This window comes from Castor canadensis, chromosome 2 (assembly GCF_047511655.1).
Source record: "Castor canadensis chromosome 2, mCasCan1.hap1v2, whole genome shotgun sequence".
NCBI classification, from domain to species: Eukaryota; Metazoa; Chordata; class Mammalia; order Rodentia; family Castoridae; genus Castor; species Castor canadensis.
In genome coordinates, this window is record NC_133387.1 from 9,251,333 (window position 1) to 9,274,327 (window position 22,995).

Consider the following 22,995-nt stretch of genomic DNA (forward strand, 5'->3'; position numbering starts at 1 on the left):
ATCCTTAGAACAATAATAACAAAAAATAAAATTAGAAAAAAGTAAACAAGTAATGCACAATGATAAGTTTACAAAGGAGAAACACATGAAGGTATGAGAGTAAAGCCCATAAATTCTGTGAGGATAGAGATTACACTTTCTTCTTTTTGTCATGCTGGATAGCCAGCTTCTTGTATGATATATGCTCTATGCTTGGGCTCCATAATCCCTTTGTATACAAATGAATGAAAGTAGACTTCAGTTCTATAATAGAAAAGCTAAATGGAAAAAAAGGAACATCAAAGAATATTTGGAAGCAAAGTCTAAGGATTTGGGAAAGCAGGCTTAGAAAAAGATAAAAAGAGTGACTATTATTTCAACTAGAGAGAGAAAATTGAACACTGATCTAATTACAGAGTTGAAGGACTTAATTCTCAAGGCACTAAACACATTTGTTTTCTTTTGGTGGTCTTTCTTGTGAGAACCCTTTCTGTGCGACACAGCAAATTTACCAAGCATTTATAGGACAAGTGTGGGAGAACTTCTTACTGCCAGTAAGGAATACACAGTCATGAGGTGCCTGCCAGGTTGTCCCATTCAGCTTTTTCTGGACAATTCTCTAAGAAGACCTGGCATCTCTCTATGACTTCAAGCCCATGCTTGAAGTAGATGTGCACCTACTGAACCACTGTTCCAGGATGAGTGGAGCATGTCATAGGGATGACTTAAATCTTAATCCTGTTATTTTGGGAAGGATGGTAAATGCTAAAGAGAGATGAGAGAGACCTTCAGAGCACTCCCATGTGTGCATGTCAGTGTGAGTTTGTCTTGTTAGCATTATTATTATCTACTGATAAATTCTCTAATGCTTTTATTTCTTTGGTACTGCTAGCTTCTCATTGCACTGAAACTCTAAGTCAAATTCAAAATTTCAAGAAAATTTCCAGATAAACAAAAGCAAAGAAGGCAGATTCTCTCTCTCCCCTCACTCTGAAGCCCTGTCCCTCTCTGTGCTGGCTGACTGAAAGTCTTCACTGTGCTGTGTATTCTTTTTCTCTCACTCCAAGTGTCTGTTCCTTACACGAGGCTGTGCTTTCATAGCAACCACGTCTTTTCCTATTTTTTCTGTTTTCTTTGCACACAAGGTTTCTAACATTTATCAGAGATAAGTTCTCACTCTCCTTTATGTGTGTGGACATAGAATACACTCAGATTATTTTTTATTGATTTCCTTGCAATTCTATATCCATCCAGTCTTAATTCCAGGACACAAAATTTTACACTTGGTCAATAGCAGCATTTTCACCCAATGTGCTCTGTGCTTTAGTTTTTGCTGTTTGCTTGAATAGCTCTAACCTTAAATTACCCACATTTTCTCCAATTTATGTTTGACTTAACTCCCATAAGGTCTGGCTTTGAAAATGAATAATATAAAATTAGAAATCTCAAATCTCCTTTATGAAGTATGCAAGTATGCTAGCTTGCAATTGGAGGGAGTTATGAAACAAACCACATACACCTCATCATGGGTTAGATTAAATCTTCCAAAAAGATATGTTGAAGTTTTAGCCACAGAACCTGTGAAAGTGGCCTAACTTGTAAATAGGGCTCACGCAGAAGTAATCAATGATGAAGAGATGATAATGAGAGGGGTGGTCCTTAACTCTATGGGTGGTATCCCTATCAGAAGAGGGAAATTTGGACACAAAGACTCAAGGGGAGAAGATGGAAGTAGAGAATGAAGCAATGCATACACCAGCCAAGAAATGTTCAGGACTGTTGGCAAGTGGCAGAAGCTACAAGTAGAGTGAGAGGGTCTTCCCTTCCCCCCATCCTGCAAACAGAGCATGGACCTGCTGACACAATACCTTGCTTCCAGACTTCTGACCCCCCAGAAATGTCAGAGATGAATTTCCATTGCTTTAAGTCACTCAGTTTGTGGTACTTTGTTAAGGTGGCCTTGGAAAACTAATATACACTACAAAGAAGGATTCCATTTGTAGATCACTGAGAAGATACATCTTACACATCATATCATTTGATAAAATATTTTTTGCTTCATTTGTTTTCAAGAGCTGCCATTAGATATGAGCAGTGGTGTGAATTTCCCAACCTTTCTTAGAAAACATGATCTCTGAATGGGTTTCTTTTTTAAGACTTAAGATAAATTGGAAAGCAGTCAGCGTTTAGTATCCCATAAGGCCAGAGTCTGGATTTCACAGGATTTTCTATGCAATGTTCACAAAAACAAATTATATTGCCTTAATCTTTTTTTTTCTTTATTTAAAAGAGCATCCTTTCATTATATGTAAGACCATTTAATAGTTGTAGGAAGTAAGATAAAGTAACACAAATTATTAAAGAACCTGAGTAAACTATGATACAAATCAGGTGTACAGAACTCTTAAGCTTGGGTTTTAGAGCAAGGTCAATTCTTTTTTCCGCTTTACTGGCATTTCTTAAGCTTTGTTCATGAGAACATCTGCAATTGGCTTAAAAACTTTCAGCACAGTGTGAAGTTGCACATATGTGAGTGCATGTGCCTGTGTGTCACAGCCAAACATAGAATTCAGAGGCAGCTCACATGATAATTGGAAGCCACATGCCACAGGTGGTCATAATAGTTAGATCAGAAACATTGTACCCACTTCAGAGGTAGCTACTCCAAGACTTCTGCTATTTATTCATCTCATCAACTAATTGAATGTCAAATTGGATTTTCTTTTGTGAAATGAGTAGTCTGTTAATTAGTATAAATGTGAGATAAATGCTAGAAAGAAGACCTCAATGGTGAAATTAAATGTACTTAAGGATATGGCACTTGCAAAATGTCTTTTAGAGACACCCCAGCCTTATATGAAGATGATCTGAGAATCCAGGGAGGGTTAGAAATGGCTCTAAATTTGAGATCACTTAGAGATTCTGTGCTGGGGTTTTCTGATGAGGTTTTCTATTGTTTTGCACAGGCTACAAGGGTAGCTGAATCCCACTGTCTGGCATCACTGCTTCAAGAGAACATTTTATTCAAGGTGTAATAAGTCCGAGAGTTGAGCAAGGACTTTGATGAGCTTAAAAAGCAGCTTGTATTCACAGTGTTGTGTTCTTGTTAATAAATGTGTGCCTAAAAACGTCTGCACTTTTACAAGAACTTAGCTTATGACTTCCTTTCATTGCTCTCTGGTGGCAAAGGTGTTGATTTCATCAAAAAGAAAGAAAGAAGCTATATATGAAAATTGGTTAAGGTAGATAAATTTAATCCTGTCCTTCTGATCATTCATATTAGAATTACTTGAGACTGAGAATTTTCTGGGTATCTTCACCTTAAAGTTCTAGGAATAATACCTGAGAACCTTAATTGTAACCAATTTCTCAGTGATACTTCTACATTCAGCCAATGAGGATATAATCAAAAAAGTGTCACAATCATTTGCTGACATATCCAAAGGCAGACCAAAGACCCAAGAGGAAGTCAATATCCTCCTGACTGCTAGATTAGAAAATCAAAATCTGTAAAGTAATAATACAGAGCACACCCCAAAGCCCTCACATCCTGTCAACTCTATGCCTCACTTGTGTGGAGACAGTTATTTGCCCATCCATCTACATCAAGATGGATGGAAACTGCCTTAGGCCTTTGAGGAGTCAACCATGGCCAAAAAAGATTCCAGTCAAGAGATGAGTGGGAACTGTCAGTACCTTTCTACCTGACAACTGTGATCTATTTACTATCACAACAATGAGAATTCTTGGCCAAAAACCCGTTATGTTGAATGCACTTTTAAAGGGAAATGAGTTTGGCTATTGAGTTGTTTTTTTCTTGTATCAAACAGCCCCAGTTCATTTACTCTGAAGACACCTTGTCTGACTTTCATCTACTCATCAAATATTTATTGAGAACCTTTTAAAAGTCGTGCTGTCTAAACTTCTAACAAACATCATGGAAGATTAAAGGAGGACTGTTGGAGACTTTGGATTTAAGTTATTCTTCGTCAGAAAGGGAAAATGCTTGTGTAGGAGTCAAGGGAAGGAGCTGGCCTCACATTCAGTGGAATGTGAGTAAACTCCAGTGGAGTGTGTTTTTTTCTAGACAATGAAGAAAATGCTTTCTTGCCTCTTTTACAGAATTTACTAATTCATTCATAAATATTTATTCCAAGAATAAATATTCCAAGAAATTTTTGAGGACCTTGGGGAGTAGAGCAGGAAATAACACAGACAAGGTAATTGGTCTTATGTAGGCTTACTCTAATAACTAGAAAAAAACCGAAGATGCATAAAGTGATATAGAAATATATGTATTTATATAAACAAATAACTAGATATGTGAACATTATTAATAAAAATATTTTCAGAGGCAAATCATATATGCATATATATTTAAAAACTTAAAGCTTTTTCTAAGGGTATGATAAATGTTTTTAGATTTTGCACTGCAGGATTTTCAATAAGAATATAATCTAATGGAAAGATATATTGATCTACATACATACTTTAATAAAATATATTCCCATCATGCATTCATGATAAAAATTCATTTTTTGGCAGTATGCATTTCTCTGCTTAGAAAATATGCCAGGTCCTTGCTACAATGCTCTTTTATCCATAGTAGAATTTCTCATTGAGATTCTTCCTTTATTAACTTTTTCATTACTTAAGAACCAAGATATTTGTGAAAGGTGTTTTCTGGGATAAGGTAAGCTGTGGTAGGCAGTTCCTTAAGTGGCCCCAATAATCCTTGACTCTTGGCATTGACACCCTTGTGTAATGTCCTTCTTTTACATATGAGATGAATATAGTGACTCATTTCTTCATTCTGTCTCTCTCTCTCTCACTCTCTTTCTCTCTCTCTAGTCACTGATAGAAGGAAGCAGACTACCTGAAGGACCCCTGGCAACAGTTAGATTTCCATCACTATAACAAATACCTGAACAGATTTATTTTAACTCACAATTTGAGAAGTGTTTATGATTGGGCAGGCCCACAGCTCTTTGACCTCTAGTGGTGGGGCTGAAGTGGGGATGACAAGCTGAATGGCACAGCACAGCGTGTATGGTGGAGAAAATCACTCATTTTTGTGGTCAGGAAGTAAAAGAGGAAAGAAGCAGGGTCTGGGTCCTATAAACCTCCTGAAGGGCACAGCCCGATGGCCTAAGGACCTCTCAGTAGGGTCCATTTCTTAATGATTTTACCACTTTCCACCACCCTGAGTACCAAAATTTAACCCACAGACATTTGCTGACATTCAAAAACCAAACTAGAGCAGAACACACAGTTTTATGGGAGCATTGCCTCGAGCTTCAACAAGGCCTCAGACAATGTAGCCTCAGGCAGCAGGTAACTGTAACCTCAGGAGAGTCCCTGATTAAAATCAAGCAGCTGAGCCATGCCTGAATTCCTGATATGGAGAAACCATGAAATAGGTACTTGTTATTCTAAGCAACTAAGGTTTAGGGTAACTTGTAATACAAAGCATGTATCAATATGTAATCTGAGAACCTGAATCTTATGGACAGTAGTATAAGAATGAATGAATTCAGAATTTCATGTCTTCAATAGTTTAAAGATTTGAACTGAATAGAAGAATATGGTGATATCACATTGATAACACTGTAGTGAAGAAACAAAAAATTCTCAGCTCTTTATCTCTGTAGAATTATAGTCTACTTATTTTTGAGATTTACTGAACTCATTATATTAAATACATACTCATCCTCAGACTTCACTGAAATTTCATTTTTTAGCAAAGTATTAGCCAATCAACAATGGCATTCTTACCTCCAAAGAAGTACTTCTCGCCAGTTTTGACCTGAAGAGGACTATTTGTCCGGACTGCTGACGCTTCATCTCCATCAATGGTGAGGATAGCAAAGTTCTCCTTGGCTAGGAAACGAACCTCGTGCCATTGTCCATCATTCAACCCAGAACCTGGCAGGTACACAATAAAAGTCAGCTTCTTCACATGGGTCAACTGATCACAGATTTATACATATAGCATCAGTTGACAAGTCATAATTGTATTACTCTTATGGAGTACAAGTTGGTATTTTGATATATGTATCCAATGTAGAGTGATTCGACCAATTTAACTATCTATCACCTCACTTATTTGGGTGATATAGTTGAAATTTACTCAATTTTGGAATATATGATACATTACTATTGATTATTGTCACCCAAGTTGTCCTTGGTTTTAGGGCACACAGTTTCAACTAGACAGAAGAAATAAACACAACATTTTAATATCAACATTAGTGTTTTAGAAGAAAAAGTTATATACTTTCATCTAGGAAAATGCAGTGCTGTCTATAATTTGTATCATCTGATGTTTCTTTAACATCATAACTCGTTCCATCCTCCACTGGATTGCATAAGACATAGCATAACCCAATCAGGTAGAGAAAGAGACTTCTAATGGCGCTTCTAATGGTGATTGGGGGGTTGTGGTTTGAATGAAGTCATTTAGGAGATGGTGATGATGAACTATTGAATTTAATAGCTTATTTGGGGTTAGATTTGCTAGAATCCACTGTGAGGTAAGAAAGTAGATTCCCAGTTTTCACCTGATGTCTCTATTTTTAAATCTTTCTTATATTGTTTATTTTCTCTCAATACTCACATCTGGCAAGTACAGTTTATAGAAATTAAGTACTGAAGAAAAACGTGTGAGTATGTGCACTTATATGTGCAAATTAACACTAATGATCATGGAGAATAGTGACTATGATCTCATCATTTATAAATAAGACATCATTATAATGGAGTAGGGTATAGTTCAACAAATAAAAACCAATGAAAGAAACCAGCGATGTCTACCTCCACAAGCCAAATTTCCTTGCTTTCTAACAAGCTATTTGTAAACAGATGTTCTATTGACTCCTCCACTAAGCAGACAAAAGCTTAAAGTTTTTGTTACTTTGTGTTCATCTTACAAAGAATAATTAGAAAATTAAGAGAGAAGCCATTGAACATTAGTATCAGGAGAGAGTCTAGGAAACACTTAAAGAGAAGTTGGAAAGAGTCAGAGTGGTTTTATTTCTGAGACCTAAGCTATGAAAAAGGCAAAAGGGCATCTACTCCAGATGCAAAACCTAGAATGCACAGGTACAAGTACCTTAAGGATACACTTCAGTTTCACAAAACAAAGAAATTAGCAAATGCAGATATCTAAAAACAGAACCAGAGTATTATCTGTGAAACACAGATGAAGAATTGAAACTCCTAAAAAGTGTTTACTGGGAGTGGACAAACCATAGTCTGTAGGCTTATCCAGCTTGCAGCTTGATCAACTGTGAGGTAAGAATGTTTTTTTACATTATTAAACAGCCAAAAGAAACCATAAAAGGAATAATAGTGAAATGTAAGAATTTTATAAATCCAAATGTTAGTGTGTATAAGAAGTTTTATGGAAATACAGTTGAGCTCACCTGTTTACATGTTGTCTGCCCTACAGCAACCATGTCAAATGCATGTACCAACTTCATGTGATCAAGAAACCAGAGTACATACTATGTGAGTCTTTTCAGAAAAAAAGCATTACTTAATGATTGGCTTGTACTATTAAACAAAAGATTCTAGTTTAAAGAAAAAGATTGAAACCTGTTAGAGCTTAGAAGGTAGTCATTTGTAGTGTTTCCTCATAATGTATTAAATATCATTAGAAATAATTATACCTCAGGCATTTCTTTAGGATTTTCAATTTTTATTTTACAATAGTGAACACATTTTATTTCAGCCAAGGACAATGTAAACCATCCTAGAGTAATCAATAGAAAATAATTCCCAAATTGTTAGATAATACATATGAGTGTATATGTATATGCATATATATACATACACACACACATGCATTCTATATATATAAAGAGAAAGAGAGACACTGAATATTTATGGTATGAGAAATTCCAAATCTAGGTATGGCAGCTCAGGAAACTCAGCAGGTCTATAGGCAGATATCAGGAGAATTGCTGTTGGAGGCACACCTGAACAAAAAGTTAGTGAGCCATCCATCTCAACAAACAAGCTGCTCATGGTGGTTCTTGTCTGTAATCCCAGCTATGCTTAAATCACAGGCAGGAGAATCAAGGTCCCAGCCCAGCCCTCGGCAAATGTGAGATCCCACCTGAAAAATAACAACTAAAGCAAAAAGGACTGGGAACATTGCCCAAATGGTAGAGCATCTGCTTAGCAAGTGTGAGGCTCTAAGTTCAAACCCCGTTACTGTAAAAAAAAATTACAATCACTTGTGCTCCACTAAAATCTTTGGTCTAGACTATTTCAATGGACAGCTAACTGGCTTCCCTGCTTCTGTTGTTTCCGTGTATAGTCTATTCTTCCCATGAAAGTAGTAGTATCTTTTTTTTCTTTAATGCGATTAGCACCACAGTATTTATCTTTCAACAGTTTTTTCTGTTGCTTCTCAACTCACTAAGGACTAGCCAAAGGTCTTATGGTGACTAAGAAATATCACGTGGCTGTTCCCTTCTGTGAATTGTTACAGTGGCTTTCTCTCTCCCTCAGGACTCTGTGCAAATGTCATTTCACCCGAGGCACCTCTGGAGCACAGCCTGTGAAGTATGATTTCGTCTTTTCTCATGAGCTGTGGTTTTTCTCATAAAATCTCTCATTACTGCCTCAATTGTACATTCATTTACTAATTTATTTCCTACCACTTGATTATAAGCTGTCTGAAGTTGGGAGTTTGTCTATTTTATAGCCTAGTACTTGTAAGAGTGCGTGCACACAGTAGGTGTCAAGAAGTGAATGAGACTGAGTTTCACAGATGGCCAAGGTGATGATGGTGCATTATAAGACAGCAGAAAGGAGAGAAGTGACAATGTTCACCTTGGCCTTCTGTAATGGAAATGGTCATGTGCCATGGATCAACTCTAAAGGGTAACAAATACGTTGTCTATGAAACTTTTATTCTTGTTAAGTTTACTTTAAATTAATGCAATAGATCTTTCTGGAAATCTGTCCCATCTTAAACACATCCATGGTTGACTTTCCCCATTACTGAGTTATTCAGAGAGGCACATTCTCCCAGGTTGCGAGTTGCTGCAACCCCCATGCATTGCAGTGGCTTCAATGATCCAGGAAATGGGGCTGGCTAGGGCTCAGTTTCTCAGAAAGTCTCCAAGGGAATGAGCCTAGTTAGCCACAGTAACAAACTGAATTAAAGACCTGGTTTTTGTGGCTTTCTGCCCTTCCTTCCTTGTCCTAACTTCCTTTCTTCCCTTTTACTCATTGGACAGATGTAAAATAAACCATATGTTTCCAAATTCCTATATTTGGGTCTGCTTTTCGTACTTGTGGTGTGCTTTGTGAGACAATTCTTCATTGCAAAAGAAAAATGCTTAGCTCTAATCCATGTTTTTTTTGTGTGATAAGACTATCTTTACCAAGTCATTTAATCTCAGGTTTTTTTTTCCTGTCTATACAAAAATTGACAAATAATTCTTTAATTCTTTTCTTTCTTGCCTTTCAAATATGCATGAAGAACAATGCAAATAAAATCCTCTGTACTGTAAAATTACTATGCAAATGCAGTCTTACTCTCAAATTAAAATCAGTTAGCTGTCAGATAAGCAATAGTATATACTGAAATACTTCCTTCCTAAGCAGGTCCCCTTGGGTTTTCCCACAGAATCGATGTATCAAAGAATATATTTTCACCATAACATTTTCCTTTAAGGCACAAAACTGGAGTTATTATTGATTAACAGTGCATGATTTTGATTTTTGGTTTTGTTTTTACACTTTGATGAACACTGCCCTGAAGTACAGTTCTGTGACATAGATCTCAAGGACATCAATATTATAAATATCCAATCCCCAAATTCTAAACATAATCCTAAAGAATCATGCATGTAGAAGAAATCTATCAGCCATTCTAAATGGTAGGCTAGAAAGCTTTGCAGAAAATCCCTGTGAAAATTTCTTCATCACAAAATTGATTTATAAATGGAACATCATCACCTTTATTGTTCCCAGCAAAAGGTCTATTATTCTAATCAGATTAAAATTAAAAGGTTATCCTATTTTTTTCAAGGAACTTAATTACCAGAGAAATTGGACACCAGATTAAAGGAGCCTTGTTGACAGCAACGTCTGCCATGGCTGGGCTTAAATTCTGATTTCTATTCATTTTAATTCCAGCTGTTACTTTGAACAGTTAATGTTAATCATTAGTAAGTTTTGTCCGCAATCTGTGATGGAAATAGGACCCAAATATAATGAAGTTCATTCCTAATGCTGCAAGGATGACCAAATTCCTCAACAGAAAATATGCTTCTACTTCCATATTTTCTTTGTCCACATGTTATAAAAAATAACGGCCTGACGGCTCTCTCCAGAGAAAAATCCATTTATTATCTCTCCATATGTGAGTATTTACAGATACACTATGCTCAGGTCTATGTACTAGCCACTCTGATAAGTACTTCACTTTCATTTAACTCATTTATACTTCATAGAAAAAATTTAAATATTACTCTCTCCAATATGTGGGAGAGAGTCTGACTCTGATAAAATGTAAGCATCTCCACTGGAACTCATATTTCTGGTCCCAGAGACTGAATTTTTATAAAACCAAACAAAAAAATAAAACAAGAAACAGCAACAAAACATGTTCTATAGCTCCTGCACATCTGCAGTGAGAGTTATCACACACACACGCACGCACACACGCACACACGCGCACACACACACACACACACACACACACACACACACTTTCATTTGCCACCATTTCAACCCAATTTTTGGGATAGACTTGTGTCCTATAGGATTAGGGCTGGATAAAAATTAAGATACCATCTGTTTTTATCTGCCAACTGTCTATCATTTACGTTCTTGCATTTTTGTTGTGTGGAATAGCACGCATACTATTTAATATTTTCTTACATTGATGTTTTTACTTTAAAATTGTGCTTTGAATAGAAATTCTAGGAATTTTTCCCCTAGGCACATTTAATTAAGCCCCTGAGCATTCATTTAAATCCTCTCCATACTTTGTGGAACTCTGAGCAAAGAGAACTTTGTATTTACCCTTCCCAATTTATAATGAGTGAATCAGTGACCTTGACCATGCTGTCTTGTTGTTAGCTTGTAGAGCTAAGATACTCATCCAGACCTTTGACACCCAAGCAGTAGTCTTTCCAACTACTCAGAACTCAGCCACCCAATGTCCTTGTGAGAGTAGAGAGGGTGTCAGAGATTAATTTCATGTCTTCTCTGCCTGTGTCCAATCTTTCTGCTGCAAGCGAGACCCAGACAACTTTGTATGAAACGTGGACTAAAAGAAAAGTATGTGAGTGACCTCTCCTCTTGCTCCACAATGTGTTCTGTCTTTACCCTTTCCTGGTCCATCTGTCACTTGAGGAAGTAATACAAAATTATTCTGCTTCAGAGGAACTGTAACAAATGGACTTTTAAAGACATTTAAAAGCTAACAATATTGTTTAAAAATTTTCAGTTCTTATGCCATGAAATATTATTGAAATTAAGAGCTTTTGGAAGTCAGTATATGAAATTCATTCAGAATACCACAGTTGACTAGATTAGCATCCTAAGGTCCATACTTAAAATAAATACCAATAAGTCTATTCAGGGAAAAATTTCCAATGTATCATTATTGCAAGTCTTAATAAAAATTTCATAAGTTATATACAGCAAAAAATATGTCACCAAAATGACAACAGGATCCATTCTCATTCACTGTTAAAGACATTGCTCTTCTACCCACCAGTCTACTGCTAACAAGTGTCTTGGGAATGAAGGGACTCACCAAGGACCCAAATCCCCAGATGCAGTGGGACCTGGTGCCTGGACGGTGACTTAGAAGCAGACTGATAAAGAAGGATGCTGGCTACTGATATCTAAACATAGAGACCATTTCTCATTTCCCAAGAACCTCACAGGTGTTTGGCACCATCTACACACACTGTCTACCCCCCACCCCTGCACAGACCCTGTAATGAGAAGCAGCAAGACAGCGGAAGGGCAGGCAACAGATTGTGGGAGTTCGTAAGCCTCTTCCTGAGCCTGGCAGCTTGTGTGCACTCTGTGCCTCAATAATCCAAGCAACTCTTAATATTTCTGTGCCTCCGACTTGTCTTCCCTACTTCAGAGGCTTGCTTTTAGCAGAGGAATTACCATTTATATCACAGGGGGCAGTATATCCTCATCTATGTCAGCTGGCCAAAAAAATAAAGAAACTGACGAGTTTCATTTTATACAGAAGGAAACTTAGACTAAATATTAATAATTGTTTTGGAGGTTAATAGCTCACAATTGCAAATATTGGAGAAATGATAAGTTTTCCAAACAAGAAAACCATATATTAAATCTTCACAGTGTGGAGTACATGAACACACACATACAGGCTAAATGAAAAAGAATAAAATATTCTGACAGGTGCTTGCAACTTGGGAATTTCTACTGGGATGACATTAGATATGGGGGAAAACATTTCTGTATCTCAAACAAGGAAGTGGTGAAGATTTGTTCCATGAAAATGTGATAGATGACTCACAAAGACATGACAAAGACACCAATGTTAACACTGCATGTGAAGAAATTAGAAAAAAATTATTTCTAAAAAGTGAGAATGGGAAAATGAACTTTCTGAATTATTTTATGTATGTATTCCTTAAAAGCCACAGTAAATATTATAGATATTTCATACATAGCCCCAAAAGTTTATGTACGCAAGTTAATAAAAATATACTTAGTTATCTTAGGGAAATGGGGCGTTGTTTTACATTTGAGGTCATATTTGTGATGTTGAGGCACACATGTAGTATACTCCATAAGAGACAGAGATAAGACTACAGCCTAGGGCTGTCTGATTTACAGTCCCACCTTCAGAGGGAGAACCATGTAATAGGCAAGAACATGGACTCTGAAGTCAGACTTTCTGAATACAAGGTTCATTTCTGTTCACCCAATCGTTGGATCTTCTGCAAGTTAACCTCTTTATGCCTCAGTTTACCCTTCTATGAAATAGTAATAGTGAGAGTTTCTGTTTCATAGGACTGTTGGGACAACTAAGTATACAGATGGTCCTTAATTTGGTGGTTCAACTGAGAACGTTATGACTAATGAAATTAAGAGAAATTTCTTTATGAATAAATTCCCTTTTCCCTCATATAAATCCAATAGTGCAAAGTCAGTGGTAAGGAATTTGGAGATTTGGGAAGGTATTTAAACATATTTCTGCTAATATTGAGGTCAATAATTTCTAAAGCTGATTTGAGCAATACAATAAAATCAATCTCCTTTATTTCTCTTCTCACAAAAATGTGCTTTTTCAACTAGATTATTCAAAAAATGTAGTCATGATGCCTGTGAAATATTTCCAAAATGCAATTCAACTCCAAAGAAGGACTTCTTATGGTGGTTAACTATGAGGAGACTGCTATAAACTGGAGCACATATTTTTCAAAGTGCCATTCCTTCAAAATATATATACAACTGCCACAATTTGAATTTAATTTTACAATTAAAGATTGCTTATTTGAAGTCATTTTATACTAAATAGCTCTAGTTATTCACTTATTTATAATGATAAAAGAAAACATTATTCTTACAAAGAGGTTTTTAGCTTAAATCCAACATTTTAAAGCCATATTTCAACTTCTGTTTTTATTTTTTCCATAACAAAATTGTTTTAGAATATTTTCTCTAACATCTCCATAACTTATAATTGTTAGAAAAACTTGTTTCATATGTAAATGTAAAATGTTAATGAGGCATATTCTATCCATGCTGACTTTGTTATGGTATTATTTTTAAAGTAAGACTCTCGAGGTGGTTGCTTTGATTGAACAAGGAGAAACAGATGTTGCTCTTATTAGAGACAAGAAGAAAATACTGGTTTAATGAATGTTGAAAAAAAAGAAAGTATTTAAAATATAGTAGCAAACTGCAATGGAACATCTGTTGGAAGATGCTTGAAATAAGATTACAGTGACTGGAGTTTTTTCCTTTTGCTTAATATTCAGTCTTGAGAGAAACATTTCCTAGAGTACGAATCCATCTTTATGCAGTTACACTGTTCTCGGAGGGTGATAATGTTGCAGACCATCGTTTATGTGTCATAACTTACAAAGTATTTATTCATTCAGTAAAAAAGGAGAAGACATTTCTATATATGTCATGCACTACTTCCTGTATTATCTGTATGAATTCTGCAGCACAAAGAAACTGATCCAATTAATTTGTCCTCATTTCCATGTGCCAATCTAAACCACTTTATTAAAAAAAGACTCTAATGAAGCCGAGCAACACATGTACTGAAGAGTTTGGACAGGCACAAGATAATTTTTAAAGCTAAAGATAGAACATCCAAATGCTTTCCTATATAGGAAAAAGGCAGGAAGTCACTTGGAACACATCTTTTTTTGAAAGATCTACTTGAATAGAACCTTTAAAAGATAACACACCAGAGATCACAGTGCAAGTGACACTTTTGAGCCATCAGTATACCTACCTAGTGCAGAGACTTAGGGATGGAGTAATCTCTTTTGACAGGCACTCAGGTCTTCTGAGAAAGGAAGGACTTAGGTTAGTGGTTCTTATGTTTTCTATACATAAGAGTCACTCACATGGAGAGTCTTTAAGGTTCCTCACTGACACCTCCAAGTCATTACTGAGAGAAAATAAAGGCAAAATGAAGGAGAAATATACCATGAAATGCAAATCAAAATCCTAATACTAGTCCTTGCAGAAATAGAGGTTTCTAAATTTATTTTTTAAATGAAAAAAGCTTTTAAATATTCAAAATAGTAATGAAAGAAAAACAAAATTAGGGAACTCTTCACTTGATTTCAAGATTTATTATAAAATTCTATTAATTCTCAGAGATAAGAAATGGATTCACATTGTAGTCATTTGTTTTTGGACAAAACACTAAGGCCATTCAAAAGAAGAAGAAAAGTGTTAGTTTTGTTTGCTTGTTTGTTTTCAAAAATGGTTTTGGAACAACTGTTTAAATATGGGGAAAAGCATATGTTGATTTCTACTTTAAACAATACCTATGGAAAATTCTAGATGAATTTTAGACCTAAACACAAAAGCCCAAATTATAAAGTTTCTAAAAGTAAACAGACTACATTCTGGACTTTAGATTCACAGAAATTTCCCAGACGGTGTAAATTCACTTGATAAATTGGGTATTATCCAAAGTGAAAACTTTTACTTATCAGTTAACATGGCTACAAAGGGAAGATAGAAACTAGAAGGAAATATTTGCAACACATATATCTGAAAATAGTATATACCAACATAAAGTAAAAGTGCTTAGAAATCAATAGTTAAAAGACAGAAAGACACAGAGTCATATCACAAATTAACACCCATAAACATATGGAAAAAGTAATTGGTAGCATTCATGGTCAGGGAAATTAAGATAATTTATACAATTTTACATCCATTTCAGTAACCAAAAATTAAAAGAATTGAGTGGGCTATGGGGCAGTTTGAACTTTCACACATTTCTGGCTGGAGCAGAAAATTTTACAACCATTTTAGAATTCTGCAGGCCGAATGAAGCAGTATTGCAAACAAAGTTAAATGTGTGTTGATCCTGCAACTCCATATTTCCTCTTCTAAGTATTTACCCATGAAAATAAAAATGCATGCTGTGACAACACTTACACGAGATTGTTTAAACAGCTTTATTCATAACAGTCCCCAAATGGAAATAATCCTATATCCATATAGTATATATTCAAACAAGGAAATGTTGTTATTCAATGAAAAGAATGAACTAGTGATATAAGCAACAGAATAGGTGAATTTTTAAAAGCAGTGTGCTGCATAAAAATGTATACAAGAAATAACACACTATATACACATCTTTTTGTATGAAAGTCCAGAATGGCAAAACTAACTTATGGTGATCAAAATCACAACAGTGGTTGTCCATGTTGCCCATGCATTGTGTGTATAAGGAGAGTAGATACAAATGAGAGAAGGCTGTACTTTGGCCTGGATAACTTCCTGAGCTGATGAAAATGCTCTATATTTTGCTTGTTGAGGGGATGGGATGTTTGCCTAAGTATGTATATTTATCAAATTCAAGGAATTGTATTTTTAAGATCTATGCATTTGCCATACAGTTGATCCTCATTATTTGTAGATTCAGTATTTTTGAATTAGCTTACTTGCTAAAATTAATTGGAAACTCCAAAATCTCTATCTGTGGGGTTTTCAGGGTTGTTCACAGACATGCAAATACAGAGTAGTGAAAACTTTGAGTTACTTAATGTGCAAGTTTCCAGCTGAGGTGAAACAAAACAATGCTTTGCTCTCTTGTTTCAACTCTCATCTTATAAACAAGTGGTTCTTTCTTCCTCTATGTATTTAGTCATGCTGTGTGCTTTTTGTGGATTTCGCCACTAAAAGTGATTCCTAAGTCTAGTACTGAAGAGCTATTTAGTGTGTCTGAGTGTAAGAAGTCTATGATGGGCCTTTCACAGAGGAAAATGTGTGGCAGATACACTTCTTTCAGAAATGTTAAAATGCTGTTGTCCATGAATTCAATGTTTATAAATCAATGGTGCATGTTAAATATGGTAACCTTAAACAGAAACACACATAAAACAAGGTTATGCATTGGTTGGTAGATGCAAACGTTGTAACTAAAGAAAAGCATCAACCTAACCATGTATTTCCCATAGGAGAAATGGTTAATGTTCACTAAATCAGGTTTCACAGTGACTGTATAGAACAAAAATATACACTGATTAATGAAAATGGACAATGTGTAATTTTTTTCTTGAACTATGTAAATATTTTAAATTGAATTAAAATAAGGGTGCTATTAACTTTTAAATTCAACAAAATTTTATCCATGCCCATTTTATGCTTTTTTTTATATTATCAGTATTGGAAATCTAATAGATAACACGATACCATTTGCTATTAAACAAGGGAAACCCAGTTAGACTCTATGTTGAGCAATATTTTAAGATGTTAAAAAGTTAAATAACTGCCCTAAGACTAAATTTACAAGAAAAATTCTAATAATTTTTCCAATCACAGTGGTATTGCCAGACAAACCCAAATATCATTGCAATTCAAAGTCTCCAACTCACAGCTTTAAGATTATTCTGCTAATGACCCCTCTCTTCTCTTGAATATTTTCCAAAGCAACTAACTTTAATAGGAAAAAGTTTATGCAAAAAGTCATTTCAATCTTACCAACCCAGGGCTCCAGTTAGGGACCACTCTGGCAAATTTGCTTTCTCTCTCTCTCTGTCTTTCATTGCTTTTGTCTCTCTCTTTTTTTCTTTCCAGCATTTGTGTCTTTCTTGAACATAGCATGTGATATAAGTTTCCATGAATAAGAAGTAATTGCTAATTTCCAAGGATGGTTCTAATTAGTACAACTGTTTATCAATACATGCATATACTTAAGACCTAAGATATGGTGGTGACATAGTTAAGAATCTGGTTGTCATTTATATGACTTCAGTGACAATCACTCTCCTCTCTTCACTGTATGTTGAATGCCTTCTATTTCTCAGGTGCTATGCTAGCACTGAAGATTCAAAGCTAAATCATAACTGTGTGCAGTTATTAAACCACTTTGTTACCTGGTTCCCTCAGTTCTGGAGGAAAACTCAACGCATGAGTCAATGCATGTGAAACACTTGCTACTACTGAATGGTAGCAACTTTTATGTTACCATTACTATTATGTCATATTTATAAAGATAAGTACCTCTATGTATAAAGAGAAGGCACTTTAGAGCTTTTACAGAAGGAAAACATCTCATTTTATTTGTGGTATGTGAGGTCATAGGGCAAATAAAGAAATCATAGAGGGTGGAACAAGCTCTGGCCTGAAGTGGGGAAGGAAGGGAAGGAGGACGGGGGAGGTGGTCCAGACAATGTATACACATGTAAGTAGTGTAAAAATGATAAAATAAAAGAAAGAAAAAAGAAAAAGAAAAAATAGAGGAAATAAAAAAAGAAATCACAGAGGAATGGTATTTGAGATAGTTTTCTGGTTATAGGTAAAGAATATTTTAAAATACCACTCTTTCATCCACAAAGTAATATTTATTGTCAAAAACTGGGCTGAGGAATTATACCAGAGAAAAGATTCATATCACAAAAAGACTTCACACTTAATATCTGACATGTTTTATTTTAGCTTTTGTCAACTGCAAGCCATTTGACTACTTTGATAATTAAAGAAAAATTTTGAAAAAGCATGAAAGAATGAGGCAATCATGTTCCTTATCTAGTGAGTGTTCTGATTTCTTCTACTGGGGTGATTTGGAAGTCTTGAGTTTTCAACTTTTGAAACTGTAAAGAGAATAACCAGGGATTTACCTCCACCTCAAGATCTTTTAGAGTTGTACTTGGGAGACCGTATTCAGTCTCTTACTCATATATTGCCTCATTTTTTGATCTCTGACCATGTGACTGGACTGACTTGAGGTGTCATGATGGAACAGTGCAGTCAGACAAAGTCCCAGGCCTCATGAAGTTTACATTCTTATGTGCAAATAACTAATGGCTGACAGGTACAATTTCAGGTGGTGATAACAAAATGCTTTGTAGTGGAGTATCGAGAGGACTAGGTAAGACTGATTGCCAAATGGATAGTGCTTCCCAAGAAGGTGACAGTAATCGAAGACCTAAAGAACAAGAGGAGACCATCATGTGATGATTTTGAGAGAGGGGCAAAACCAGCTAAGTTATAAGGTATAGAATTTGGAAGCAGCAGCAGTCTTGACACATAAATACACTCACAAAAACAAACAAACCAAAAACTGTTAGACTGGGAATGTGACAATCTTTTATCATGAAACTCAGTGCTTTGCTGGGTGTGGTGGTGCACACATATAATTCCAGCTATTCAGGAGGCAGAAGGAGAAATATCTTAGAATTGGAAGCCACCTTGGGCAAAGATTAGCAAGACCCTGTCTCTAAAACAAAATACAAACAAAAGGGACTAGGGGCATGACACAAGTGGGAGAGTGCTCGCCTCGCCTAGGCTGGTGAAGTTCTGGGTTCAATCTCCAGCATTGCAGAGAAGAGAGAGGGAGAGGATAGGGAGAGGGAGAGAGGGAGAGGAGGAGTGAGAGAAGGAGAGGGGGAGGGGGAGAAAAAGGAGGAGGGAGAGAGAGAGGGGGAGGAAAAGGGAGAAGAGAAGGGAGAGGAGGAGGGAGAGAGGGAGGGGAGAGGGAGAGTGGGACAGGGAGAGATGGAAGAAGAGGAGAAGAGAAATTGAAGGAAAAAAATCTACCTCTCTGACTTCTCTTAAGCTAGAGCATACCATATCCATAAGGAAGAACCCTTGGCTCTTGGTAACCTTGGCTTCATTATCATAGTAAATGAGTCACTGAGACTTTCTCTGTGTGGCAAAGCCTGAGAAGCTGTTGCCATGTGACGAGGAAGACAGTGTTGTACCCCTGACTGAGGAAAGGGAAAAAGGGGGTCTCCCGCTAACTCTTCTACAGGACCCACAGGTCTGTGGAAACTGATGCAAAGGTCCTGAGAGGAAGCATGGCTGTTGGGTAAGAAAACCAGATCCTGAAATGCCCACAGTGGCTACAGCTCAAGGGGAAAGGCCTGAGGAGATAATTGAGTGTAAAGAATAAGCCAAGGTCTGTGAAGAAAGGGCCTCTGAGCTGTGATTAGAAGACTGAATTTTCACTGTGATAGAAATTTTTGTGTGCAGAAAGTGACATAATGTATTTTATCATATACTCTGAATTCTGGGAAGCGAGTGGATTTTGGAGGGCAGAGTGAAAGAAGAGAAACCTGTTATGAAGCTCTCCTAGTCTAGTTGTTGTGGAGGCTGAGATGGAGGACAGAACTCAGAAAAACAGTTGGATTGTCCTATGTTTGTGGGACATCCATGACAGGTCTTGCTTTCTGAATGACTACTAAAGGTTTTGAAAACTCAGCTGCAATGAATGGCATTTGCCCAGGTGATGAGAGACAGAGTGGGAGCTGGTGTTGAGTACATTTATTACTAAGTAAGTAGAGAAACCAGGCAGGCAGTTAGATATTTGAATCTGGAGCTCAAGAACGAAGGAAGATATAGAGATAGAAATTTTACGTCATGGGCACAAATTATGGCACTAGACAAGGTCACCTTCAAGAAAGTTGAGCTAGTGAAGAGCTTAGGCAGAGCCCTGGCATGCTCCAAACTTCAGAAGTTGGGAAGAGAATGAGGAAGTGAGTGACAAAGATTGTTGCAGGCTCTGACTCTCTTAAGTCCATCTGTGTACTTCTTTGTAAAGTGCAGTTTAAGCAAATAACCTTTTTTTTTCTGGGTGTGTGTGTGTGTGCGGTACTGAGGCTTACACTCAGGACTTTGTACTTGCTATGCATGTACTCTACTGCTTGAGCCAGATCTTGGCTCTTTTTGGTCTGATTATCTTTGAGATAGGGTCTCACTTTTTTGCCAGGCCAGCCTGAACCACAAACCTCCTATTTTGAGCTTCCTGCTGTGTCTGGAATGACAGGCATGTGCCTTGGGGCCCAGATTCTTTTCTGTTGAGATGGGTCTCTTGAACTTTACTCCCCCTGGAACCTTGATTCTCTCAATTTCAGTCTTCCATGTTGCTTGGGATGACAGGTGTGCACACCACATCCAACTACTGGTTGAGATGGAGTCTCATTAACTTTAGGTGGGGCTGGCCTAGAACCATGATCCTCCTCATCTCAACCTCTGAAAGTAACTAGGAGTGCAGGTATGAGACACTGGTACATGGTTAAAAGCAACTTTTCTAAGCCAGTTAACCGAGAACTCCCAACCCATAATATCTTCAGATGACCTGATATTCTGGTATTTGATCAGATTCCTTATCCTCTGCCATCCCCCAGGTGGTGTCTGATCACCTTGGCTTACCTCCAGCAAGCATCCTGTTAGATTACTTGAGTCAGAATTGACCTGACTCCTGATATTTCCACTTAGCAATTTTACTGCTACTAACCCCCATCCTGCTCTGTGGCTATAAATTCCTATATGCCTGTGGTGTGTAATCACAGTTAAGCCCCATCTCTCCTCTCCACTGCACAATTCCATTATTGTAGTCCCTGCATCTATCACAATGGTCCAGAATAAAGTCTTTCGTACTACGCTTTAACAATTGTCATTGCATATTTATTTTAAACAACACAAGATCTGAGAAAGAGCCGGCAGTAAAGTAGGAAGGAAATCAGAATATGACATTAAGGATGAGGTTGTTTCAATGAGGAGGGATGAGTGGACTCTTTTAAGTGTATCTGAGATAGCAGATAAAGTAAAGACAAGAAGCAGATTACATTTAGGAATGTGGAATGATGATGGAGCGCAGTGAGGAGAAAATAGCAGGTGAGGAAAGGAAGCAGAAGATATGATCCTTGAGTAGTTTAATACATGGGGAAAGAATTCTGAGTCATGATCTACATTGAAAACTATGAATCTCACCCTAAGAAAAATTCTTTTTCATATGTAGCCCACATTTGTATATAATTTCAGTAGTACATCTTCTCTCTGGCTAGAACCCTGGTTTATATAACCCATCATCCTTTAATTGTATCACTTGATTTTGCTATGCAATGAGAATCCAACTATTTTACTTGTGGCTTTTTGATGAGTTTTCTTACATTCTGTGTTTTTTCAATTTAAAGGCTTAAAGATTATATTTTTTTCCTTAATTTTTAAAATAAATATGCCAGTTAATTGGTTTTAAACATCAATATTCGTTATTATTATTCACATTTACTGTTTTGTTTCTGTTTGGCACAGAAATTTATTGTTGTAAACTTGTTATCATACCATTTCAGAAAAAGATGTTTTTATTGCTGTTAATATTACAATTCATTTTTAAGCCAGAATTGACCAAGTTACTTTCAGTCCTCTATCTTTGTCCCACATATGTCTCAGATAAATACAATATCTTAGAATTTTCTCTAAGGGAACAAAAGCATCCTCATATATAGGAAATAGCGACAGTCTGAATGGCACATTCCAGTCAATTCTTCTACTCTTTCTGAGGACATCCTCTGTAAATATAAAAATGAGCGTGGTGATTCTGACCTCAAGAAGTTTCCCTTATTGAGCATGGTAAAGACATTCAGTATTATTATATGTATCTTTGTAATTTTTATAAAACATTTATAATTTATTGTAACTTTATAATTTATTTTATAAATTAAAGCTACAGGAGTCAGGAATGAATGAAAAATAAATGGGGAAGTCACAATGAAACTGGAACGATTTTGGTTTCCAAATGTGTATCTGACAAGAAGTCATCCTAAAGGTAGGCATTTGCTCACTTTCTATAGCCTAATGATAACATGAGACTGAAGCTCTTTGGGTTCCCTGTCTTCAAGGCTGGGCATACCCTTGCTAGAGAAAGGAATATTACTGTGATTACAGAGTATCTTAGTGCTTTCCCTTGTCCCAAAGTCACATCATTTCTGTGTGACACATTAAAGAGAAATTAGAGTAATGCAATGCTACTGGTCAATGACTATTTCTCAATCTTGTGAGATTAGCAATGCAAAAAGAATATCTTAAAGAAAGAATTATACAAATACTGCAAATGAAGATATAGCACTTGAAATAATGCAAATTATTTGAACACTGCAAATGAAGATAATAATAAGTAAGCCTAGATTAATTCTGCAATCCATTCTCTCATTTTTTCTAAAATTTTATTAAAAAGTTTAAAAGCTTAAAATTAACAATTGCCAGAGTTTGAAGACTGGCTTTTTTGCAAAATACTATATATTATGAAATTCCCTCTATTGTTTAAATGTTTTTCAAATTCTTGGCTTTGTAATAAACACACACAACTGCAAATTTAAATGGTTTCTATTAAAATAGAGCCCTTTATGACTGTGTGTGCTGGGTAACTCCAACGAGAGAAGTATTTTAACTTATACAGGTCATCTGACCACTTGGGACCAGTAATTCCCAAGTTAAGAGAATCACTATGATCAGAGCTCTACCACACTGGAAAAGATATCTTCAAATGCTATGTTCAGGTACAATGTTTTA

The 22,995-nt window shown here is 36.2% G+C and overlaps 1 protein-coding gene across 1 annotated transcript in view; it reads right to left on the minus strand.

The window, feature by feature from the left end:
- The window catches only part of Cntnap2 (contactin associated protein 2), a 1,948,854-nt gene that overhangs the window by 938,311 nt on the left and 987,548 nt on the right, over positions 1-22,995 (minus strand). The window contains exon 9 of the mRNA XM_074061335.1: positions 5,755-5,904. Coding sequence (XP_073917436.1) covers positions 5,755-5,904 — 150 coding nt within the window. The remainder of the gene's footprint in view (positions 1-5,754; positions 5,905-22,995) is intronic.